General features: G+C 57.5%; 16 protein-coding genes across 16 annotated transcripts; 7 read left to right on the forward strand and 9 right to left on the reverse strand.

Moving 5' to 3' along the window:
• Window positions 1–28: 28 nt before the first annotated feature.
• SDRG_07181 (hypothetical protein) lies at window positions 29–1,651 on the reverse strand. The gene is made up of 3 exons (XM_008613001.1): window positions 1,044–1,651; window positions 408–995; window positions 29–363 (listed from the first exon to the last, which is right to left on the reverse strand). Exons 1-3 carry the CDS (start codon window positions 1,626–1,628, stop codon window positions 172–174), a joined length of 1,365 nt encoding a protein of 454 aa, XP_008611223.1. The 5' UTR covers window positions 1,629–1,651; the 3' UTR covers window positions 29–171.
• A 576-nt stretch (window positions 1,652–2,227) lies between these two features.
• SDRG_07182 (hypothetical protein) lies at window positions 2,228–2,962 on the forward strand. The gene is made up of 3 exons (XM_008613002.1): window positions 2,228–2,496; window positions 2,545–2,606; window positions 2,653–2,962. Exons 1-3 carry the CDS (start codon window positions 2,266–2,268, stop codon window positions 2,660–2,662), a joined length of 303 nt encoding a protein of 100 aa, XP_008611224.1. The 5' UTR covers window positions 2,228–2,265; the 3' UTR covers window positions 2,663–2,962.
• Window positions 2,963–3,497: 535 nt separating this feature from the next.
• SDRG_07183 (hypothetical protein) lies at window positions 3,498–3,852 on the forward strand (the record flags this gene model as incomplete). Its single annotated transcript, XM_008613003.1, has 2 exons — window positions 3,498–3,722; window positions 3,775–3,852. The coding sequence occupies 2 exons, from the start codon at window positions 3,498–3,500 to the stop codon at window positions 3,850–3,852; spliced, it is 303 nt and encodes a 100-aa protein (XP_008611225.1).
• A 355-nt stretch (window positions 3,853–4,207) lies between these two features.
• Window positions 4,208–4,813, reverse strand: SDRG_07184 (hypothetical protein; the record flags this gene model as incomplete). Its single annotated transcript, XM_008613004.1, has 1 exon — window positions 4,208–4,813. The coding sequence occupies one exon, from the start codon at window positions 4,811–4,813 to the stop codon at window positions 4,208–4,210; it is 606 nt and encodes a 201-aa protein (XP_008611226.1).
• A 180-nt stretch (window positions 4,814–4,993) lies between these two features.
• SDRG_07185 (hypothetical protein) lies at window positions 4,994–5,264 on the reverse strand (the record flags this gene model as incomplete). Its single annotated transcript, XM_008613005.1, has 3 exons — window positions 4,994–5,011; window positions 5,065–5,166; window positions 5,220–5,264. 3 exons carry the CDS (start codon window positions 5,262–5,264, stop codon window positions 4,994–4,996), a joined length of 165 nt encoding a protein of 54 aa, XP_008611227.1.
• Window positions 5,265–5,346: 82 nt separating this feature from the next.
• SDRG_07186 (hypothetical protein) lies at window positions 5,347–6,162 on the forward strand. Its single transcript, XM_008613006.1, has 4 exons — window positions 5,347–5,614; window positions 5,673–5,747; window positions 5,795–5,942; window positions 5,991–6,162. The coding sequence occupies exons 1-4, from the start codon at window positions 5,415–5,417 to the stop codon at window positions 6,099–6,101; spliced, it is 534 nt and encodes a 177-aa protein (XP_008611228.1). The 5' UTR covers window positions 5,347–5,414; the 3' UTR covers window positions 6,102–6,162.
• A 345-nt stretch (window positions 6,163–6,507) lies between these two features.
• Window positions 6,508–7,071, forward strand: SDRG_07187 (hypothetical protein; the record flags this gene model as incomplete). The annotated part of the gene is made up of 3 exons (XM_008613007.1): window positions 6,508–6,667; window positions 6,720–6,822; window positions 6,870–7,071. The coding sequence occupies 3 exons, from the start codon at window positions 6,508–6,510 to the stop codon at window positions 7,069–7,071; spliced, it is 465 nt and encodes a 154-aa protein (XP_008611229.1).
• Window positions 7,072–8,383, reverse strand: SDRG_07188 (hypothetical protein). Its single transcript, XM_008613008.1, has one exon. The coding sequence runs from the start codon at window positions 8,322–8,324 to the stop codon at window positions 7,143–7,145; it is 1,182 nt and encodes a 393-aa protein (XP_008611230.1). The 5' UTR covers window positions 8,325–8,383; the 3' UTR covers window positions 7,072–7,142.
• Window positions 8,384–8,868: 485 nt separating this feature from the next.
• SDRG_07189 (hypothetical protein) lies at window positions 8,869–9,588 on the reverse strand. The gene has a single exon (XM_008613009.1). The coding sequence runs from the start codon at window positions 9,551–9,553 to the stop codon at window positions 8,927–8,929; it is 627 nt and encodes a 208-aa protein (XP_008611231.1). The 5' UTR covers window positions 9,554–9,588; the 3' UTR covers window positions 8,869–8,926.
• Window positions 9,589–9,844: 256 nt separating this feature from the next.
• SDRG_07190 (hypothetical protein) lies at window positions 9,845–10,835 on the reverse strand. Its single transcript, XM_008613010.1, has one exon. The coding sequence runs from the start codon at window positions 10,697–10,699 to the stop codon at window positions 9,992–9,994; it is 708 nt and encodes a 235-aa protein (XP_008611232.1). The 5' UTR covers window positions 10,700–10,835; the 3' UTR covers window positions 9,845–9,991.
• Window positions 10,836–11,393: 558 nt separating this feature from the next.
• Window positions 11,394–12,659, reverse strand: SDRG_07191 (DNA-directed RNA polymerase I and III subunit RPAC1). The gene is made up of 3 exons (XM_008613011.1): window positions 12,551–12,659; window positions 12,196–12,484; window positions 11,394–12,140 (listed from the first exon to the last, which is right to left on the reverse strand). Exons 1-3 carry the CDS (start codon window positions 12,593–12,595, stop codon window positions 11,452–11,454), a joined length of 1,023 nt encoding a protein of 340 aa, XP_008611233.1. The 5' UTR covers window positions 12,596–12,659; the 3' UTR covers window positions 11,394–11,451.
• Window positions 12,660–13,163: 504 nt separating this feature from the next.
• SDRG_07192 (hypothetical protein) lies at window positions 13,164–13,739 on the forward strand. The gene is made up of 3 exons (XM_008613012.1): window positions 13,164–13,342; window positions 13,396–13,497; window positions 13,544–13,739. Exons 1-3 carry the CDS (start codon window positions 13,223–13,225, stop codon window positions 13,670–13,672), a joined length of 351 nt encoding a protein of 116 aa, XP_008611234.1. The 5' UTR covers window positions 13,164–13,222; the 3' UTR covers window positions 13,673–13,739.
• A 2-nt stretch (window positions 13,740–13,741) lies between these two features.
• Window positions 13,742–14,608, reverse strand: SDRG_07193 (hypothetical protein; the record flags this gene model as incomplete). Its single annotated transcript, XM_008613013.1, has 1 exon — window positions 13,742–14,608. One exon carries the CDS (start codon window positions 14,606–14,608, stop codon window positions 13,742–13,744), a length of 867 nt encoding a protein of 288 aa, XP_008611235.1.
• Window positions 14,609–15,894: 1,286 nt separating this feature from the next.
• On the forward strand, window positions 15,895–16,527 carry SDRG_07194 (hypothetical protein). Its single transcript, XM_008613014.1, has 4 exons — window positions 15,895–16,010; window positions 16,055–16,165; window positions 16,214–16,288; window positions 16,337–16,527. The coding sequence occupies exons 1-4, from the start codon at window positions 15,924–15,926 to the stop codon at window positions 16,406–16,408; spliced, it is 345 nt and encodes a 114-aa protein (XP_008611236.1). The 5' UTR covers window positions 15,895–15,923; the 3' UTR covers window positions 16,409–16,527.
• SDRG_07195 (adenosylhomocysteinase) lies at window positions 16,469–18,100 on the reverse strand. The gene has a single exon (XM_008613015.1). The coding sequence runs from the start codon at window positions 17,959–17,961 to the stop codon at window positions 16,516–16,518; it is 1,446 nt and encodes a 481-aa protein (XP_008611237.1). The 5' UTR covers window positions 17,962–18,100; the 3' UTR covers window positions 16,469–16,515.
• Window positions 18,101–18,983: 883 nt separating this feature from the next.
• Window positions 18,984–19,731, forward strand: SDRG_07196 (hypothetical protein). Its single transcript, XM_008613016.1, has 3 exons — window positions 18,984–19,246; window positions 19,301–19,366; window positions 19,418–19,731. Exons 1-3 carry the CDS (start codon window positions 19,037–19,039, stop codon window positions 19,625–19,627), a joined length of 486 nt encoding a protein of 161 aa, XP_008611238.1. The 5' UTR covers window positions 18,984–19,036; the 3' UTR covers window positions 19,628–19,731.
• Window positions 19,732–19,928: the final 197 nt, after the last annotated feature.

Genomic DNA, 19,928 nt, shown 5'->3' on the forward strand with positions numbered 1-19,928 from the left:
TCCACCAGCACCATGTCGCTGGTGCTCTAGCGAGGGTAGGGTCGCGCCGCACGAAGGGTTAGGGTTCTTCACATGCGTACTAGACGAGCTACTATGCGACACATTGCACCGCAAATATAACGAAATCGCTGAATAGGGTTGCGAGGCCCAGCATGTTCTAGTCGCCTACTACTACAAGAAGGAGAGGACGGCGCGGGCCGCCGGCCGTATCCAATGGCCATACTTCCACGAGAAGAGGCCGTGCAGCTGTCGATCCGGTCGCTTCCAGAGTGCGTCCGTGACGAGTTCGCTGTGCGTTCGCAGCTGCTCGTACTCGCCTTGAAACGTGGTTTGAAGCGCCGGGTCGGTCGTAAACAAGTAGACCTATGAAGCATAAGAACTGGTTCCGTCCTTCCCGCGCGACAAACCTGCGACTCGAGGTCCCGGCCATACGAACGCTGGCCAAAGTTGGAGCTGCCGACGATCGTGAGTGGCACCGCGCCGTTGCAGTCGTGGACCCACAGCCCTTTGCCGTGGAACGTCCAGTTGCTGCGGTTGTATTCGCGCAGCGTGAGCAGCTCAGGTCCAAACCGATCATAGAAGCCGGCTTCGATGAGCGAGTATGCCATCGGGAGGGCGCCCTTGATGCCGTTGCCGTTGAAGAAGCCGTTGGCCATCGGCGCCGCCGTGAGCACATCGAGGGGCACGCCGCGGTCGACGAGCGCTTCGGTCAAGAAGGGTGGGAAGTTGAGGTACCCGGATGCAATGTCGACCGACGAGTGCTCGGGCAAAAGGCCGACGAGCCGCGACAGCGTGTGCTGGTCCTGGACGATGCGCAATGGCGAAAATTGAATCGTTGGCATCGCCCACGTCGTCGCATTCGACGGCTCAGTCACCGACGGGTACTGCTGCAAGTCGCTCAGTGCATTGGCAAAGTCGGCGGCCGACCCCAATGGCGCGTTCACGAGCGGAACGCCATTAGACATGGACACGCCATGCGCGTGCTCGGCCATGACCTAGTAGCACAGTCGAGACGAAAGCTGCAAATGCAATACAGTGGCTACCTCGACAAAGGTGTGGTAGAAGGCCGCGAGGTGCGTCGAGTGGATCTGCACGTACCGGTCCTGGCGCTGCGTAAAGTAGTCGCCGCTCAAGTTGGCGCCGCTCATGATGAGCGTGTCATCGCAGAGGTAGACCTTGGAGTGGCTCACGCCCATCGTCTCGTCGAACGGCGGTGGCAGGCGCTTCGCTGCCCAGTGCTCGAGCTGCGGCACGCGGTAGAGGTGCAAGCGGACATTGCCCGGATGCACATCGAGGAGCGGTGCGAGGACTGCTACCGAGCTCTTGGCCGTGTTGCCGCCGCGCTGCCCGCGCGAGTAGTCGAGCACGATGGACACTTCCAAGCTTGGGTTCGCGGCCACGGCTTCTTGCAGCGTGGCGACGAGCGCGCGGCTGAGGTCGTCCGTGCCAATGTAGAGCGACGAGAGGCTAATGCGGCGCCGCGCGGCGCGGATGTTGGTGAGTAGCTGCTGGTAGAACGCATCGGGCGACGTGAGCACTGAGACCGCGTCCGAATCGAGCGGGAACGACGGGTTCGAGAGCGCGAGGTCGTCAAAGACACCTTCGACGGTCACCTTCGGGCTTGGCATGAGGTCCCTTCAATGGCTTTTTCATCGCATACATTCTTCAAGACCGAATTGACCGATGGCATGAAACGCGTGGCGAAAATCACGCAACTTAAGACTGCAATGCGGGGTTCAACGCCGCCACGCTGCTGCCTCGCCGCGCCGTCGACAGCATAATGAGTACTCTCTTCTATGCAAGAATGCGACGTAGCAACGCACGTGCTCGAGGTGTACTTATGGTGAGTGGTCCTAGCTTGACAATGCAGTGTGGGGACATCAGATCGCAAAATGGCGTGCATTTAGACACCGTATCGTGGAGCTTGCCCGACACGGTGCACTCGCCTGCTATACAGTGGCTACCGTACAGAGGTATGCTATTTTGTTATTATAAGAGATGTGGGGCTCTCGCGGTAGCATCGTACGCGAGCCAAGGACGAGGTGTATCGGTAGCGCACGCCTTCTTATCCCGTAACCTGTATATATGCATATATTGCTAGCGCCGTGGCGATCGGCCAGCAAATAACTTGTTTTGAGTATGTGCCTCCTCCTGAAAACAGATACCTGTTGAAATCGATAGCAAAATATTTGGCGCAAATATCGAGTTTGACAATAAATCGTCAGTTCCGATGCGAGCAACCAATTCGGGCTTTCCAGGCACAGCATGAACGGCTTCCAGCAGCAGCAGCGCTACAACCGCGAGCAGCAGGAGGCCGACCTCGACGAGGTCCTCGTCGGCGCGCGCCATCTCAACCACCACGCCAAGGCCATCAACGGCGAAGTCGTCTCGCAGAACCACCTCATCGACAACCTTGGCGACGACGTCGAGGCAGGCGCGGCTGAGCTGCGCTTCCAGGCCGAGAAGGCCGCGCTTGTCAACGCCCAGAAGAAGAAGGTACACCGAGCCATCTGTGCGATAGGCTTCATGGTACCTCTGGTGTAGATGTGCTGGTACTATGGCATCATTGCGATCCTCATCGTGATCCTCATCGTCTTATACGCAGTGTACGTCGCCGGTCGATAGCTTCCTTCGCGCTCACGATGCACTTAGGCCGCTGTAAATGATGACCCGATTCAAGCGTCTGACAGATCGAACCTTCCTATATACTACCACCAATGCACCTCCACCACTCTACTCCTGTCGTCTTCTTCGTCCTCGTGGCGCCATGAAAGGGAAATATAAAAGCCTTCCAGCAATATTCACAGGCTAGCGCCGTGGCCTTGTAGTCCATTGTGCTATTTCAGCGTCGAGACATGTCTGCCTTGTGCAAATATGAAACCTTTCGGGCAATTTGCGACTTTTCACGTTAGAAATCAGACAGCGCTAGTGCCACAAATGCAAAGATACTTGCCTCGGCCGGTCAGCTTGATGAAATGCTGGATATGCGAGCGAAAGTGGCCTTAAATTAGGTCAAAAGCCATCAACTCCACGTCGGATCCGCGTCAAGATGTAGAAGTCTACCCTTTGCACGATTGAAACTACCGCTGCAAGGCTGTCGTAAGCGAAATAGAGCTCTACGGCCGAACGTTAACGCTAGTACGTTCTTGGCGCAATCGCAGTGGTCTCGAGCGATCGTCGTCAATAGCTCTTGTACCGCGAAAGATATATATTCGCGTGGTAATCACCGAGGCAGCCTTGGGCTCTGCACGATATTGGATCTTCCGATCTCAAAGCCTTTACGGCGTCTTCTCACAAAGCTCACAAGAACTTGGCAGACACACAGACCAGCATTCCGCTTTGCGAGCCGCCGGATTTTCGGCGTTTTACTCTTCTACGTCAGCGTTAAACCTATCGATGCTATTTAACGTATTGCATACTGTGTCTATTCTCTTTAACGCATATTGTGTCACACGCGGGATGTCGCACAAGCGACGAGTATTTTTTCAGCGCTGAACATGGCATCGACAACAGCGTACCGCCGGTACGACCTCGAGCACCAAGAGGCCGACCTCGACGTCGTCTACGCGGGCGCCCAGTCGCTGCACGCCCGCGACATCCACAATGAAGTGCAGATCCAGAACCCGATGCTCGACGACCTCAACCGCGACGTCGAGGCCGGCGCCGACGAGATGCGCATCCAAGCCGAGAAGGCCGCGTACGTCAATGCCCAGCGCAAAAAGGTACGTCGCTCTGCATGCAATAAGACATGATCCGGTAGTATTTCATATTTAGGTGTGCTGGTACTATGGTGTCATTGCCATCTTGGTGGTCACCAACGTTCTTCTCTACTCGATCTCGCCGCCCAGCTAATGCACCATTATGTATACCATCTCGAGCTACGCCATCACTGCCTTGCAGCACAGCTCGTATTATAGGCAGTGAGGCACTAAACTCGTATCCGTTTATCCCACGTCAAACATGGTTACATTAGACCACCAGGAATCTTTGCGACTTACAATGGCAATCAAATCAAGGGACCGTAAGCTCGCTCGGTACCTCCAAGGAAGCACACAGTCAACTTCAACGCTTGGACTACAGAGATCGAGTCGATAGGACTGGCCCCTTGCAGGAGGTTAAATGCATGATGTCGTGGACGGGTGTCAATCTGCAAGAGACATACTAGAAGCCACAAGTAGGCACTCAAGGGATAGCCATTAGTTGAGAATTAGAAGGACGAGTTAGAGAGCTGAACAAAGCTCAGAAAGGCAAGCATGATCTCGTGCCGGGTCGCGTGTGGGTCTTGGACGCCAAAGCTGGAGCTATAAAACCACGCAAGCTTTTTGAGGTCCCGGAGCGAGAGATCCAAAAGCTGCGTTCGCGTCGTTGGAAACTGACGCGGTGTGCTCCCCACGGGACGAGGCAGCGGCCCCGCGACGCCGCTTGCGACAAACACGGGGCGCGCGTGGCCGGCCTCTGTCTTAGGCAATGGCAGAAGCGCGTCGCTCATTGCGCAGTGGGTGTTGTGCACACGGGCGATTTGCACTTGCATTTGCACCGACTGCAGTGCGCTGGCAGCGCTCAGCTGGACCTCGAGGCGGTTCAAACCGGCTTCCAACGCCGCAAAGCGACGCTCGAGAGAAAGGGAATTGTCGTCATGCGTCATGCGGACCACGAACATTGGCATCGTCGGGCGCGAAGGCGGCAGCATCAGAGGAGCGTAGTAAGGAGCGCTGTTGAGCATGTTGTTGGGGCTAGAGCTCTCGTTGGCAAATGCCAACTCCTGCGCGCTCTTCTTTCGTGTGGGAAAAGCGAGCTCATGCAAAGGGCTCATGCTAGCCCTGTCGCTTCGGTGGTGGAATTGCGCTTTTACATTATTCAGAGCAATAGCAAATCACTTGAAGGCAGGGACCACTATACTCAAGACTCGAGCACCTGGCGAGATTCTCGCAAAGCTGGCATGGCATCGTCGCGTCTTGCGTCTACTTTAGCTGCAAACGTCGCTGCGTCGTATCTACTTGGCGGCCTTGACCTACACAAGTACAGATGCGAGATGTAGCACTGCACTTGCAGCACCACGCTTACCGCGTGCTCGAAGCAGAGCTTGAGCTTGGCAAACTCCTTGGCACACGCGTCGCGGTTGACGCCGCCTTCAATCTTGGCCACGCAGGCACCATACGCTTGCACCTACGAGTGCCGCTAGCATTGCCATGTCCACGGCCTCCATCGGGACGACGTACGTCCATGGGGCATGTGGCCATCATGTGGCCAAAGGCCTTGGTCATGCGTCGCGGCGACTTGGTCATCGGCTCGAATGGAGTGTGTGGGATTTTGACCAATCCAAAGCCGCAAATCATTTTGGCCAATCCGGAGCCGAGGAGCGCGGCCAGTGGCGAAGTCCAACCGGTGAACTTCGCAGACCTTCAGAAACCATCATGCTCGCTCGCGCTTCGATCCTCTGCGGCCGCGCCGCGCCGCGCATGGCCGCCCGCGCCTTCTCGACCGAGCATTCCTCGTTTCACGCCAACCTCCCGCCGCTCAGCATCACGGAAGCGCAGGAGCTCCGCGCACAGGTCCGCAATGAGCAGATGCGCAAGGAGCACTTTGCCTCGAAGGCCGAGTACCCGGATGCGAGGTACGCTGCTTGGCCGCGCACGGCGAGCTTGCATGTCGTATTCATGCACGTGCACTAGCCAAGGCGAAAAAGCCATTGACGCCGACATGGCCAACCGCAAGCGCGTCATCTACCGCAGCAAGCAGCGCGGCTGGTACGTCGCCAAGATCGCATCTCTGCCCGCTGACCGAGCTCTCTTAGGTTGGAAGTGGACTTGCTCCTTGGCCGCTGGGCGAGCGAGAACGTCATGTCGCTGACGGCCGACGAGCTCCGTCAGTACGAAGACATTCTGAACCGCGAGACGATCGACATTTTCAACTTCATCTCGGGCAAGGACACCGTCCCGCCGGTACGTGCGCTACCATGTCTCGTTTGAGAGATACCAAATCGTGCGTAGGAGATTGACACGCCTATGATGAAGCGCCTGCAAGCGTACTGCAAGACTAGCCCGCTCGGGAAGGCCTCCCTCCAGGGCTTCTTGGACAACAAGAAGTACATGAGCAACTAAGCTCCACAGACCTCTGATACGCTTGTTCAAATGCATTCTTTTGTTCTTTTAAGCCTCGATACCTCCGTGCACGGCGTCGCTGCCAAAGGCTTGTGCCAGCACCGCACCTGGCCACGTGCAGCATATTGACCGAGTCCAGCCGTCCTGGTAAGCAGTAGTCTATGAGCTTGTCACGTCATGGGATAAAGAGAACCTGAGATCAAATGCTTCCTGTGGGCGTGGGCCCGTGGGCTCGATCTGCCCGACTTGCTGCAACGATCGGGCGGCACCGCTGTTAAAAAACGTGTTAATTAACGGTCGTACGAGTCCCGGTTTGCGCACTACTTCAAATGTGTATGTCGACAATAAATAAAGGTGTACGGGTGCGTTTAGAAAGGCCGCGAATGCCATTCGAAGACAGACAGACATGGGCCGCAGTTGGTCGTCGTACGAAGAGAGCTCGGCGCCGGCAAAGAAGACGGCGGACGCGGCTCCGCCGGCCAAGCCCTTTAACTATACGACGCTGCGCCACAAGCTCGTCTTTGGCGGCCTCGTTGGTCTCTCGACTGGCCTCACCTTTGGCAGCGGTCCGTCGCCAGCCCTCAATCAAGCGTCGCTCATACATACTACCTTTTCTAGTCGATGCAGTGCGCCAAGCCCATACGCAGTACGGACGCATCAACGCGCAGGCCATTCGGTCAATCTCGCGCACGGCCGGCATCTGTGGCATGCTCTTCTCCGGGTACGACGAGCTGGATGCCGCCCATTCTTACTTGACCCATGGTGTAGCTTCTTCTTCTCGTACCAAGGCATCAAGACGACGATGGAGCAGTTGCGTGGTGCCGAGGACTTTGCCAACGTGGGCGTCGCGGCGCTTCTCTCGGGCGCGCCGTTCATCCGCCACCCGGTCATGCGGACCAACGCCATGTACGCGGCGCTGCTCGTCGGTCTCGACCTCTTCCACGAAGAGATCAATGGCGCGCGCCCGTAGAGTCGATATGTATAAGACGCTATAGACTTTATGTGAGAGTGCACTGGCAATAAGAATGACAATAAGCGTCGCTAATCGCACAAAAGCGACGAGATGGACCCGCGCGCCTTTTCGTCGCGGAGCACTTCGAAGCAGCTCAAGTCCATGTCCAAGGGCTTGCCGCCGTCGTCGCTGAGCGTCGTGTCGTCGCTCATCGAGTCGCCTGCGCTGATGTCTTTGCGCCGCTCGTACTCTTGCGCCTTGCGGCTCTTCCCGTTCGGGTTGTGGATCACGTCCGAGAGCTCGCGCCGGAGGCTTGCAATGTGCGCTACGAACCGCGCCTTCTCCACCTTCTCGACCACCGTGTCGGCGACGGCTTGGAGCGACGTGATGCGGTTCACGAGGCTGCGGATGCGCCGGTGCGGCCAGCGCGAGAGACCGTTCTTGCGGCAAATCTTCTTCATGAGCGTGATGCAAACGCCCATCTCTTGGGCGACCACGGCCATGGGCTTGTTAAAGTGCGGCCGAAGCTCGTTGAGCGTCACGCCCTTGACGTTCCAGCCGTTTTGCGGTGGAGGCAGCGCGGGTGGCAGCAAAAACGAGAGCAAACTCGCGCCGTCGGCGTCGTTGACTGTGGATGCCGACACGCGCCGCGTGGACACCGCGTCCAGAGACGGGGCTTGGAGCACCGCACGCTCGAACGTCTGCACCTTAGACGACTCCAATTGCTGCGCCTTTGCTTGTTGCTGCAGACGTTCTTGGTGTTGCAGGCGCTGCAAGTCTTCCTCGGCCAGCATGCGATGGTACGTGAGCTGATAGACATTGCGCTCGATCCGCTTCTGTTGCTCCTGTTGCTGCATGAGCTCGTGCTGCCGTCGCATGAAGAGCTCCTGGAGGCGGTGAGGCGCCGCACACCGCCGTGATCGACCGAGCTCCTTCTCTTTCAAGCCTAACGCGTGGCGCTGCCGCCGCATGAGCTCGTGCTCGCGCTCTTTCCAGAGCCGATGCTGCGCTTGGGCTTCTTGGACGAGGGACGGAGGCGCCGGGTTCGCGCGTTGTCGGTCGTTTTCGGACGGCAAGATTGTTTGAAAACGCGGCAATGGCTCGGCGAGCTGCTCGCGCGGACGCCACGGTGGCATCTCCACCCGGTCGCTGGTTCGGAGCGGCCGCAAAACAAAATTGGGGTCGAGCATCAGCGGTGGCCGCAGCGGGCGCCCCATGACCGCAGCGGACGCGTCACCATGCATGCGCAGCGACGTCGCTTCGTTTGCCATGCGTTCGAGGTCGAAAGTTGGTCACTGACGCTTCGCATGCTGCTGGAAGCGCACGACGGTTTTGACAAAGCAAATCGTGATTTTCGAATGCCCCGATCTGTCGCGCGTTCGGATTGGCTCGTAGGTTTGCGACGACGCAGCGATTGGTTTAGCCCAGACGTTTCGACCAATCGTGGCGCAGCAGCAATTTCGAACAGGTCCGAAAGGGCTCAAGCGTGACCTTTCAGAAGTCGGCGGCCACGGCGATGGAAGCCACCGCCTTGTCTGCCGTCCGGCTCGACACCCAACGTCATCCATGTACCGATAAGAAGCTATAAGCACTTTCTCCAGGAACGTACCGAGTGGGGGGCTTGGGCGATATTAAGAGGTGGGCGCCCCTTGGGCGAATGAAACGAAGGCAGCTCGGCGGAGAAGGATGTGTGATAGGCAGTGCAGAGTGGAAGCTGCTTCTCCGCAGCTTAGCCCTGGCATTCGTCGCCAAAGGTCGTGGGATACGGACGCCGCTGGCGCCACGTTCCCGCGCTGGCATGACCCATGACGCTGGTCAACAACATCATTTTCTCACATCGAATTTGCTTGTTCAAATATACCATCCCCATGGCTCACTTCGAAAGCAGCGGGTTCTTTGTGTTGAGCGCTGCCTGAAAGGCCGGCTCGTCAAACATACCCGGGCGATCGATGAAGTCCAAGAGCATCTCGACCGACTCTGTGCCGAAGAAGAGGCGACCTTGGTACTCGATGGTCGGGACGCCGAAGACGCCAGCGTTGACTGCATCCTCGGTGTTTTTCGTGAGCTTGGCCTTGACTGCCTCGTCCGTGGGCTTGGGAGTCGACGCTGGTAGCCCAATCGCTTCGCAGAATGCGGGCCATTCGTCGTTGGGGTCTCGGCCATCGGCAAAGACAAAGGCAAACGCCTTGTCGAGCATGGGCAGGTCGGCGTCAACTTGGGTCAGTAGGCGCTGCGGCGCGAGCGGTGAGAACGGGTGCAACGGCGGGAACTTAAATGGGACGCCCAGTTTCTCCGTCCGCCAGACCATGGACGCATACGAGAAGGCGCGCTTGGACGGGATCTCCGCCGGGCCAATGTTCTTTTGCGAGCGCAGAAGGCCGGGGAGGAAGACGGGCACGGGGCGCAGGTCCAGCTTTGCCTCGAGCGGACCTCTCGTTCGCAAGAGGATGTGCGTAAAGGGCGAGATGATGTCGTAGTACAGGTTTGCGCGGGGCTTCATGGCACTTCGTTGCAGTTCCGACTTTGCCTGTCGCCTCAACGTCAATCGAAGTTCGAAGATACCTTGAAGTTGGGAAGATCGCAACAATTCGATTGAGTGAGCGAACTTGTGTGCTTGGGAGGCTGACGCCAAGAGCTCCAGTGTTAGTGACGCTACTAGCTTGGGCACACTAGTCGCTTTGTCTTTGAGGACTTGTGCATTGTACCCTTGCGCTCGACGTGGCAAGCGACGGGCACTTCCAATACCAAATGCTTTTATACGATGATTTTGTGCCAAGAACTTTGTGGTTTTGACAAGATGATTCAGCTGTGTTTCCAGGCAGCTCGCATGTAAATTTGCTGGCGTTTGTAGTGAAATTACTAGAGTTCTAGAGCTATAGGTATCTATGCATGCCAAGGCATCACCACACAACACGATCGAGGCTTCAGCGCAACCGCCTTATTCTTTGCGCGCGAACGGGTTTTCCGTCGCCCACGCCGCTTTGTACGCCGGATCGTTAAACATGTCTGGATCGTCGAGAAACTCGAGGAGCCATTCCATCGAGTCGGCGCCAAAGAAGAGCTGGTCCTGGTACGCAATCGTGGGCACACCAAAGACTCCCTGCCGCGCGGCGGCCTCTGTGTTAGCAATGAGCTTGGCCTTGATCGTAGCGTCCGTTGGCTTGACCGTCGACATCGGCAGTCCCAGCGCCGCGCAGAACTCGGGCCACTTTTCGTCCGGGTCCTGACCGTGACCAAAGACAAAGTCGAACGCTTTGTCGAGCATGGCTAAGTCGGCGTTCTCCTGTGCGAGCAGTCGAAGGGCCGGCGTCGCTGGAAACGGGTGTCGCGGCGGAAACTTGAACGGAAGCCCAAGCTTTTTGGTCGAGCGCACGACCGAGGCGTAGATGAAGGCGCGCTTCGAAGGAATCGCCATCGGTCCCACGACGTTGTGGGCCTTGAAGAGGCCAGGCAAGTAGATCGGCACGGGGCGCAAGTCCAGCTTCGCCTCGAGCGGCGCCCGCGTCTTCAAGAGTATGTACGCATACGGCGAGAGGATGTCGTAGTAGAAAGTTGCCCGCGGCTTCATTTGAAATGACGTTGCTGTTGATGCATCGCTGCCGAAAATAAGCTCGAAACGTGGCGCCCTCCTGTGCGAGTGCCACATTGCGTACCAGCCGCATGCGGGATGCGATTGCTGGCTTCCACTTCTGCGGCTGAATACTACAATGCGCACACAACGAGCACTCGATGTCGCGCTAGAGCGTTGTCCGTGCCGTGTTGCATGGTCTTATGGCCGAGCGCTCGTCGCTGGGATGGGACGGTGTGCGGCAGATGCCGAATCTAAATACAGCTAAAAACACCGCACTTGGCGCGCACCCCTCGAGGCGCCAAAGTATGCAGGAGAACCCAGTGCGAGGAGTAGGGTCTCTCTACGCTTGTTTCATGTAGATTATGCAAGGCGTCCTCTGTCGTGCGCGTGTCGGTGGTGCGGGCTGCGCGGTGCTTGCTGTTGCTACCTGCATCCGTAAGGGGGCGTGTGTTTAGCCCTTTCTTCTCGAACGCGAGCGTCGTTCGCGCCAGCAATTTTTATCCGGAGGTTTTCTATCCGGTTGCGCTGCGCGGCCCGCGCTTGGCAGCCACGAAAAGACTGCCAAGTACAGACAACCGCCATGTTCGCCGTCAAGAAGAAGCCGCAAGTCGACCACAGCAAGCAGCGCCGCGCGCTCATGCTGGACGTGCTCAAGATGGGTCTCTTCTTCGCCACCATCCGCGCGGCCTCGGTGCTCCTCAACGGCGACGAGTAGAAGCGGTGCGCTTCCATACCTCGACTTTCGCCATCTAATGTACTAACGTCCTCCTATATCTTCATCTACCTTGCTCATCGTCGTGCTTTATATATTATATATCGGTGCCTGCTTATTCGTCGTCGGCTTCTTCGTCGGCGTCTTCTTCCATCTCGACGTCCTGGCTAAGCTCGTCGTCGACAGCGTTCAGCGAGTCGACCGCGACGTCGCACTTGGCCATAAGCACCTTGAGGGCCTCGGGCAGGAGCTCCTCGGGCTTGAGCATACCGACGGTCTCGACCGAGTAGATAAAGTGGTCGCTCACGCGGCCGAGCTTGACCTTGGCGTCCCAGCCCGGCGCGCGGATGCACTCGCGGCACATGGTGCAGTCACGCGGGCGGGCGACGACCGCGACCGAGTCTTCAATGTCAAAGACGTTCATGGGGCACGTCTTCTGGAGCGTCTTGGCATCCGCGCCCTTGAGCGGCGCCGGGAACTGAATGTCCGGCAGCAACCGGTACGACGCCGTGGCGACGGGCGAGAACTTGGCGTGGTCTTTGCCGACACCCTTGCGGCAATGGGCTTCGAGCGCAATGCACTGGCCAGGACGCAGCTTGGCAATGAGAATGTCTTCCGAGACGGGGCGGATGTTGCCAAAGCGCTCCTCCTGCATGCCCTGCGGGATCCACTCCAAGTGACGCGAGTATACGGACGCGTTCGTGGCCTTGGAGATGTCGGACGGATCTTCCTTGCTCGCTTCGCAGACCACGTCGAGCTTGAAGACAAGCGTGTTTTCGTCCGTGGCCTCGGCCTCTTCGTGTTCTACACAAGACACAAGATTCCATGAGCCATGACACAGTCAAACGTGTGCGCGTACCCGGGAACGACTGAAAGTCGCGCGGGTCCACCATGAGCGGGATCAAGCCCAAGCGGTGCGCAAGCACTTCGTCTTGGATGATCGACGAGTTGTTCCAGATGTACACATGCTCGATGGCCATGGTCGGGACCTCGGCGAGAAGGATGCGGCGGAACGCGTTCGCGATCGACGCGTCAATGCCCACCATGTCAAAGACCATGCTCTCTTCGTCGAGGCTCTGGATCTTGATCTTGAAGTTCTTCTTGAACGACTCGAGGAACTTGGTGCTTGCCTCACATTCCGTGTCGGGCTACGCAGGTAGAGGCTGCATGAGGCGGCCATCCATTGCCAGCGCCAAGCGCTGCCAGGCTCGTACCATGTGGGGCGCGTCCGTGCCAATGCGAATGATCGTCTTCGTCATCGATGAGCCGTCGTCGATCCAAGCGCCGCAACTTCAAATGTGGTCGCTTGATCTTGTAGAGGCCACCCAATTGAATCAAATTATTGGTTTGTATCGGTTCCGACAAAGTGCGGGTTTCGCTTAGGTTCAACGCGCACTTGAACGGCGATTTCAAATAGTGTTGTGGCGTCGACACTGTCATGACGACAACACTCCCACGCACCCCATACAAGAGAGCCGAAGCCCGCCCCTGTGGCCACATGGGCAGCACGATGGCTTCAATAAAAGCATAGCAGATGATCTTTGGTATCTGCTGCCAATAAGATCTCAGCCATTTGGGGCGCTGGGAAGGAGTTGGCAACTCCGAGCCGTTTCCAAGAGCGCCAGAGCTGCAACACGGCAGTTTTAAGCAGAGCCCAGTATGTCGCTTGCAGCAGGCCATTCTGGTCGGTAGTATTATACAGCAGTGCAGATTAAAGTGGTGGTGCAGTACGTGCAACTTGTTCGAGTCCCGCCAGGAGTACATCTTGAGTCCCGCACAGCACAACCACAACACTATTTAAGTCTAAATATCACACACTATACGAGGTGTGAATCCCGCGGCGCTCAGTCGAATCGCGCCTGCCACCACCCGAAGAAAGGACGACGATGTCTCGAAGCTTGCGCATGGGGTCCAAGACGGACGTCTTGAAGACGCTGCGGTCGCTTGTCCGCATCAACCGCGAGAGCACGGGCAACAAGCTCTGGGCTAACCTCCTCCTTGAGAAGGTATATCATTGATCTTATTGCTCGACGCTGCTCATTTGTCTCCTCCAACTCAGTACCGTGCGCGCCAGTTCGAGACGGACCGCGAGAAGATCAAGCACTACCGCAGCGAGGCCACGGACCTCTTGACGCTTTGGAGCGGTGTCGCCGAGCAAAAGGTACGCGATGGCTACGATGCACAAGGTGCAAACTCGCTTGTGCTAGACGCTGTGGTCGTTGGACGCGGGCATTGAGAAGCGGTTCAGCTCGAAGGAGATCGTCAACAAGTCGGCGCGTCTCGTGGGTCTTCAGGTGCCCGACATGTACACGGACAAGGACGAAAACAAGCTTTAATTAAGAAGCAATACCCGCACTAAACGACGAGAAATACACAACGCGTCCTCGCCGCATGCAGTCGTTGTACTACTCGTCGTCGTCGTGGCCTGCAAGATTGGCTGCCTCGTCGGCGTCAGCGGGCTCGACCGAGACAAAGCCCGAGCGCAAGTCCTGCACCAGCACGCGGCTGTACTTGCCGCTTTCCTTGAGGACAAAGATTTCGGCCGATGTCAAGTCGCAAATGATCGCAAAGTAGCTTGCGCTCGACGGCTTTGTGATGTGAATCTCGTCGCCTTCCTGGAGAATCCAGTCCTTGTACAGCATCTTGCCCTTCTCAAAGCGAGCAAAGATCGGGTTCCCGTCGTCGTCGTTGCCCTTGCGCGCCTTGGCAATCGTAGCAGAGGCAAACGCATCGGCCGCCTCCTCGAGGAGGCGAAGGTCGCCACCAATCTCGGTCGAGCTCAGCATCTTGGCGAGCGGTGTAAAGACCGTGGCTGGCCGCTTCGAGCGCGAGTTGCTCCAGTCGTCGCCCAGCGAAAATGCTGCGTGAGGCTTCTTGCGGCTACGTGTGTGTCTTCGAGACGCTTGGCGGTTGTAGGCCATGGACGCTTTGTTGTACGAGTGCGACCCGGCGCCATGGGCGCGTTGGGCCACGGCGCGGTTCATCTCGAGCCGAATCTCCTCAAGCATGTCGTGCTTGAGCTTTGCGCAGGCTGCGACGTACTCCTTCTCGGCCTCTTCGCTCTCGTACGTGAAGATGACGTCCGCGCTCGCCGCCAAGTGGGCCGTGCGCGTCTCGCCAAACGCAAGGATGCGCTGCTTGTCCTGAACGAGCGGCGATAGGCGCGCGATGAAGTCCTCGTGCGTGCCGGACTCAATGAGCTGCAATGAGCGCTCGAGCATCGCCTTCTCGGCCAGCAGCTTCTGCTGCTTGAGCGCAGTCGGTGTTGGCATCCTGCCCTTGTTGTCGTCTTGTGCCCTGTGTCGTCTGGCGGCCTGGTTCCAAACCACTCCGGATACACCCTCGATTGTGGAACCTCTTATCCGTATTTTCCGGATGCACCGGCGTTACGACACCCTGCCCGGGACGCAGTGCATAGGAGCTCTCTTTCAAAGCTTGGCGCTCCTCGCTGAAAGCACCTCGTCCAGTGTGCCTCCTTCGTGTCGTCTGCGGCTCGTCTGCAGCAAGCACGGCACATACGCCGTCGGTCGACGTCGTAAGTACAGGAGTATCCGGATGCGTGCGAAACGTTTCCCGCTCGGTGGTTTTCATTTTTCACCTCGGCGTTTCTGAGTTCAACGGCTTTTGCCGCGCCAATCTTGAGATTCGAACACCACGCCAAGACCAGAGCATATCCCACGAGATAAGCTAAAAGGCTAGCCTTGTGCCTATGCGTAGCGTAGGAATACTGGGTTTGTGATGCTTCGTATGCAGACATTCCAGCATCTCCCTGCAGTTCGCTACGTTGCTATACTTTAGTACGTGGTGGGAGGCTCCATGTACGCACCATTGCACGCTCTATTGCAATGCGCCAGAGCGTCGACGATGGTTACTACCTCCACCAGTTGGGTCGAGGCCGAGTAATATTCAGCTTTTGGAGTTGCTGGGAATGGTTCGATATGGCCGCCAAGTTGTCGAGCCGCCAGCAGCCGGCAACAGCTCCAGTCATTTGCGTTGTACCTCTTGGTTCTACAACGTTGTACCGATATCGTACATACGCACGCGTGATATGCAGAGCCCCTCGTACGTATGTGGCTCTATCGCAATGGTACCGCGACGCCCATTTTTGCATCTCATCTCAATGCACAAAGCCAAGCACGTACATAGATTTCCCTGATGATTCGTGCGTGTATTCGCCTCGTCAAAACAACTAGCGTCTTTTCCACGCAGCCGTTCGTCGTGGGAGCGAAATCAGCAGTGGCAAGGGTCCACCAACATGGCCCTCGCCTCTCGCCGGCGTGTGGATGCAGCCAGCGGCAAATCGACTTATGCTTGTATGTGTATACTTTATACAAGGTTAAAAATCTTGTCGAGCCGTCACGGACGTGTGGCCGCGGTGGACACCTCGCAAGATGGTACGGCCTGCAGTTGAACGCCGAGGCTTCTTCTCATGCACGTGAGCGCCCCTTTGCGCTCGATGTCATCCGGAACTGAGTCAACGAGCCCAAAATAGCGAGAAAGTAGAAATAATTTCAACCGCAAATACGTTGTTCAAGATGATTTTTCATGTTGCATGATTCATAATTCTGCTTGCCAACGGCCGGCAAGATGCCTCAGCAGACGAGCTTCGAGGAGCTGGCGACGCCCCGCGACCCACCGCCCATGATGACATTGGAGCAGCAGCGACAGAACCAGGTACGCCCTACGAGCATGGTCGACCTCCTACATGGGCGGCGTAGGAAGGCGACCTTGACGAGATCCTCGCGGGGGCGAAGCGCATCAAGAACCACGCGATAGCTGCGCAGGACGAGGTCGCTGCACAGGACGTCATCATCTCCAACCTTGGACAGGTGCGTGCTCTATTATCCTTCCAATAAGCTGCACGGCCACCGGCATAGACAACAGTCGCTGCCACCGCCGAGCTCACGGCCCAAGCAGAGGTGGCCAAGGCTGTCAACAAGCGCAAGAAGCAGGTTCACAGCTCCGTTGCTACAACCGAGGCCTCATTCGCTGCGTCGTAGGTCTGCGCCTACTACATCATCATCGCCATCTTGACGGTCGCGCTCATCTTGATCCTAATTCTTATTCCGTAATGTGCAGCGTACGGAACGTTGTCTTGCATCGGCTGTGTGTATGGACCAAGTAGACTTAAGTACAGCTGACATCGCTCCTCGTTAAGTATTACAAAACACGAGGCAACTTAGTAGCGGTAGGTCTCCGGCTTGAAGGGGCCCGCGACGTTGACGCCAATGTAGTCGGCCTGTTCCTTGGAGAGGACCGTGAGCTCGACACCGAGGTTGGCCAAGTGGAGGCGCGCGACCTTCTCGTCGAGGTGCTTGGGGAGGACGTACACCTTGCCGGTCTCGTACTTGCCCGAGTCCTTCTCCTTCCAGAGCTCGATCTGGGCGAGCGTCTGGTTCGTGAACGAGTTGGACATGACGAACGACGGGTGGCCCGTGGCGCAGCCCAAGTTCAAGAGGCGGCCCTCGGCAAGCATGATGACACCATGGCCATCCGGGAAGACGAAGCGGTCGACCTGGGGCTTGATGTTCTGGCGCTTGGTGGCCTTGGCCAAGCCGAGCATGTCGATTTCGTTGTCGAAGTGACCAATGTTACCGACGATGGCGTTGTTCTTCATCTTGGCCATGTGGTGGGTCATGATGATGTCCTTGTTGCCCGTCGTCGTGATGAAGATATCAGCGACGCCGACGACCGTCTCGAGGCGCACGACCTGGAAACCGTCCATGGCGGCCTGGAGGGCGCAGATGGGGTCAACTTCCGTGACGTACACGATGGCACCGGCGGCCTTCATGGCCTGAGCGGAACCCTTGCCGACATCACCGAAACCGCAGATGACGGCGCGCTTGCCGGCAAGCATGACATCCGTGGCACGCATGATACCATCGGGGAGCGAGTGGCGGCAGCCGTAGAGGTTGTCGAACTTGGACTTGGTGACCGAGTCGTTGACGTTGATAGCCGGGAACAGAAGGCTGCCGGCCTTTTCCATCTGGTACAGACGGTGGACGCCCGTGGTAGTCTCCTCCGAGACACCCTTGCAGCGCTTGGCGATCTTGGTCCACTTGGTGGGGTCGGTCTGGAGCGTGCGGCGGATGAGGCCGAGGACGCACTTGAACTCGGCGTTGTCGGTCGAGGCCGGGTCAGGAAGGGTACCGTTCTTGGCGAACTCTTGTTCGGCCTTGTAGCCTTCGTGGATGAGGAGGGTGACATCGCCACCGTCGTCGACAATGATATCCGGGCCGTCGCCCTTGCCATCGTCCTCGGGCCACGTGACGGCGTTCAAGGTGCACTCCCAGTACTCCTCGAGCGTCTCGCCCTTCCAGGCAAACACGGCGGCGGAGTTATCGCGGGCGATCGCAGCGGCGGCGTGGTCTTGCGTGGAGAAGATGTTGCACGAGCACCAGCGGATGTCACCGCCGAGCGCTTTGAGCGTCTCGATGAGGACGGCGGTCTGGATCGTCATGTGGAGCGAGCCGACAATGCGCGCGCCCTTGAGCGGCTGCGACGGGCCGTACTCGGCGATCGACTGCATGAGGCCGGGCATCTCGATCTGGGCGATCTCGATCTCCTTGCGGCCGAAGTCGGCGAGCGAAATGTCAGCAACGCGGTAGTCTCCCATGGACGCCATCTTGTTCGTGAGCTCGAAAAGGCAAATTCGAAAATGAGCCACCTCAGATCTGGTAGCCACGCTGCCATACAAACATTGAGTCACTCGCCGTAAACCAAATCCATGGCGCCACGTCGGTCGGCGTGTCAAAATATCATTGGCCTTTTGTATTGCTCATTCAATGAATTCGGCGGACGATTTTAAAAAGCGGCCCAGCGCTTGCTGGCCGCAGACCATACACACTGCAAGTTTGTATGGCCGGGATATCCATTGGCTGCCCCCGAGTGGGTGCGGGCATGGCCAATCGGTTGCCGCCATTGCTGTGAATATCCGAATATAGAAGCTTCGCAGGGATCTTTGCGATGTGATTGGCCACAATGGACGAATCGTATGGCGTGCTGTCGCTCGTATCCGGAAGATGCGCCGGAAGTGCTCGCGCTTGGTAAACACCCACGCGCACTTGGACGCACGTGCGGGGTTGAACTTGGAACCGCGTGTGTTTGGTTGGCTCGCGCCTTGCTTCACACCAAGGCGAAGAAACAGGACGCGCGGCTGAGATTCGCGAAGCTCGAGATTCAACTTGCAGACGAGACGGGTTTTGCTTCAGTCCGCGAAAGAGATTCTTGGGTCTTTTTAGACACATGCCGAACAAGCATTTTGCGCTGCGGACACGTGGCTACGCGCACGCCATCGAAGCTTCGGCAGTAGCCGTTTCGAAGCCTCCGAGCATCACACGGCGCCAGGACACGTCTTCCATGCGCCTATGCTGCATAAAGCATCCTATCTCAACACAGAGATGGTGGTCCAACGACGGTAGTACGAGTGTAGGATGGACAAAGCGGATCGCCGTAGACAGGCCAACAAGGCACCTTCTCGTTCACACTATTTACGTATGATTGGGTTGCCGGCCACCACGAGAAACCGATAAATAGTGTAAGCCACTTGCAGCCGATTCGCCGGTTTGTTGCAATTTCGGTTATATAACCGAGCTCTCAAGTCGGTTAGAAAGGTCGACATGTGATTGGCCAAAATGGTGTTGGAAATGGCGACCCCGTTCCTTTTCGAGCAATTGGTGGTCTGCGCTCTTCAGCAAAAGATGGCTCTGTTCCGCGCGTTCGCTCATGCTCGCGCCTCGCGCCCGCTGATGCCGGCTGCCTTCCGCGCCTTCTCTTCGGACGCCGCCACGCCCGCGAGCTTCTCGATCGTGCGCCACCCGCAGACCGACGCCACCTTGAGCGCGTCGGCGGCGGCCGGCGATATCTTTGCCGTCGTCAAATTGGGCTGCACGCAATACAAGGTGACACAGGTACGCTGCTTTTCGCTTCGCGTACAGCACGTAGCTCATGTTGCGCCATGGCAGGGCGACGTGGTCATTGCCGAGAAGATCATTGACGCCAAGGTCGGCACGATCATGGACCTCAACGAGGTATATCACGTTTGTTGGTCGATGCATCGTATCTTAGCGCCTTGTCGCTAGGTGCTTTTGATCGGGTCGCCCAACCAGACGATCATCGGCCGCCCGTTCATCACGGGTGCCAAGGTCCAAGCCCGCGTCGAGGAGCAAACGCTCGACGAAAAGATTGATATTTTCAAGAAGAAGCGCCGAAAGAACTACCGCCGGTGGAACGGGTACCGCCGCCAAGTCACGGTCTTGCGTGTCACCGAGGTCCTTCCCGGCGATCTCTAAGCGACAGCATCGCTTTGTTAGAAAGGTAGAAACTGGATCCGTCGCGGAACTACTCTAAAACAGTTCAATGCAACCTGCTCCATGCTTGCATTGCACCAGCCATACTAGTAGCAGCTAGCGTCCAGCAAACTCTGTTGGGCGCCGTGTCCTGCATTGCGCTGTTTCCACCGACAGTGCTTGCCATGCCCAGTCCAGTTGGGCATCAACGACACCATCATCTTGGCTCGAAGGTTCTCCTTTTGCTTCCGCCAGTAGATCTGTGTGAGTAAAATCACTCGATAGAGAGGACGGGAGGCACGAT

The sequence above is a fragment of the Saprolegnia diclina genome (assembly GCF_000281045.1).
Source record: "Saprolegnia diclina VS20 unplaced genomic scaffold supercont1.20, whole genome shotgun sequence".
In the NCBI taxonomy this organism is placed as follows: domain Eukaryota; phylum Oomycota; class Saprolegniomycetes; order Saprolegniales; family Saprolegniaceae; genus Saprolegnia; species Saprolegnia diclina.

Bases quoted from the DNA above. Each gene is read 5' to 3' on its own strand.
- SDRG_07181 (XM_008613001.1), bottom strand. From the start codon at position 1,628: ATGCCAAGCCCGAAGGTGACCGTCGAAGGTGTCTTTGACGACCTCGCG. The intron at 996-1,043 runs GTAGCCACTGTA...CTGTGCTACTAG, and splicing joins TCTACCACACCTTTGTCGAG to GTCATGGCCGAGCACGCGCA. The intron at 364-407 runs GTTTGTCGCGCG...TATGCTTCATAG, and splicing joins GCCGGGACCTCGAGTCGCAG to GTCTACTTGTTTACGACCGA.
- SDRG_07182 (XM_008613002.1), top strand. From the start codon at position 2,266: ATGAACGGCTTCCAGCAGCAGCAGCGCTACAACCGCGAGCAGCAGGAG. The intron at 2,497-2,544 runs GTACACCGAGCC...CCTCTGGTGTAG, and splicing joins TCAACGCCCAGAAGAAGAAG to ATGTGCTGGTACTATGGCAT.
- SDRG_07186 (XM_008613006.1), top strand. From the start codon at position 5,415: ATGCTCGCTCGCGCTTCGATCCTCTGCGGCCGCGCCGCGCCGCGCATG. The intron at 5,615-5,672 runs GTACGCTGCTTG...CACGTGCACTAG, and splicing joins GCCGAGTACCCGGATGCGAG to CCAAGGCGAAAAAGCCATTG. The intron at 5,943-5,990 runs GTACGTGCGCTA...AATCGTGCGTAG, and splicing joins GCAAGGACACCGTCCCGCCG to GAGATTGACACGCCTATGAT.
- SDRG_07188 (XM_008613008.1), bottom strand. From the start codon at position 8,324: ATGGCAAACGAAGCGACGTCGCTGCGCATGCATGGTGACGCGTCCGCT.
- SDRG_07189 (XM_008613009.1), bottom strand. From the start codon at position 9,553: ATGAAGCCCCGCGCAAACCTGTACTACGACATCATCTCGCCCTTTACG.
- SDRG_07190 (XM_008613010.1), bottom strand. From the start codon at position 10,699: ATGTGGCACTCGCACAGGAGGGCGCCACGTTTCGAGCTTATTTTCGGC.
- SDRG_07191 (XM_008613011.1), bottom strand. From the start codon at position 12,595: ATGACGAAGACGATCATTCGCATTGGCACGGACGCGCCCCACATG. The intron at 12,485-12,550 runs GTACGAGCCTGG...CTACCTGCGTAG, and splicing joins GCACGGACGCGCCCCACATG to CCCGACACGGAATGTGAGGC. The intron at 12,141-12,195 runs GTACGCGCACAC...TGTCTTGTGTAG, and splicing joins CGACTTTCAGTCGTTCCCGG to AACACGAAGAGGCCGAGGCC.
- SDRG_07192 (XM_008613012.1), top strand. From the start codon at position 13,223: ATGTCTCGAAGCTTGCGCATGGGGTCCAAGACGGACGTCTTGAAGACG. The intron at 13,343-13,395 runs GTATATCATTGA...CCTCCAACTCAG, and splicing joins CTAACCTCCTCCTTGAGAAG to TACCGTGCGCGCCAGTTCGA. The intron at 13,498-13,543 runs GTACGCGATGGC...CGCTTGTGCTAG, and splicing joins GCGGTGTCGCCGAGCAAAAG to ACGCTGTGGTCGTTGGACGC.
- SDRG_07194 (XM_008613014.1), top strand. From the start codon at position 15,924: ATGCCTCAGCAGACGAGCTTCGAGGAGCTGGCGACGCCCCGCGACCCA. The intron at 16,011-16,054 runs GTACGCCCTACG...TGGGCGGCGTAG, and splicing joins AGCAGCAGCGACAGAACCAG to GAAGGCGACCTTGACGAGAT. The intron at 16,166-16,213 runs GTGCGTGCTCTA...CCACCGGCATAG, and splicing joins TCATCTCCAACCTTGGACAG to ACAACAGTCGCTGCCACCGC.
- SDRG_07195 (XM_008613015.1), bottom strand. From the start codon at position 17,961: ATGGCGTCCATGGGAGACTACCGCGTTGCTGACATTTCGCTCGCCGAC.
- SDRG_07196 (XM_008613016.1), top strand. From the start codon at position 19,037: ATGGCTCTGTTCCGCGCGTTCGCTCATGCTCGCGCCTCGCGCCCGCTG. The intron at 19,247-19,300 runs GTACGCTGCTTT...GCGCCATGGCAG, and splicing joins CGCAATACAAGGTGACACAG to GGCGACGTGGTCATTGCCGA. The intron at 19,367-19,417 runs GTATATCACGTT...CCTTGTCGCTAG, and splicing joins CGATCATGGACCTCAACGAG to GTGCTTTTGATCGGGTCGCC.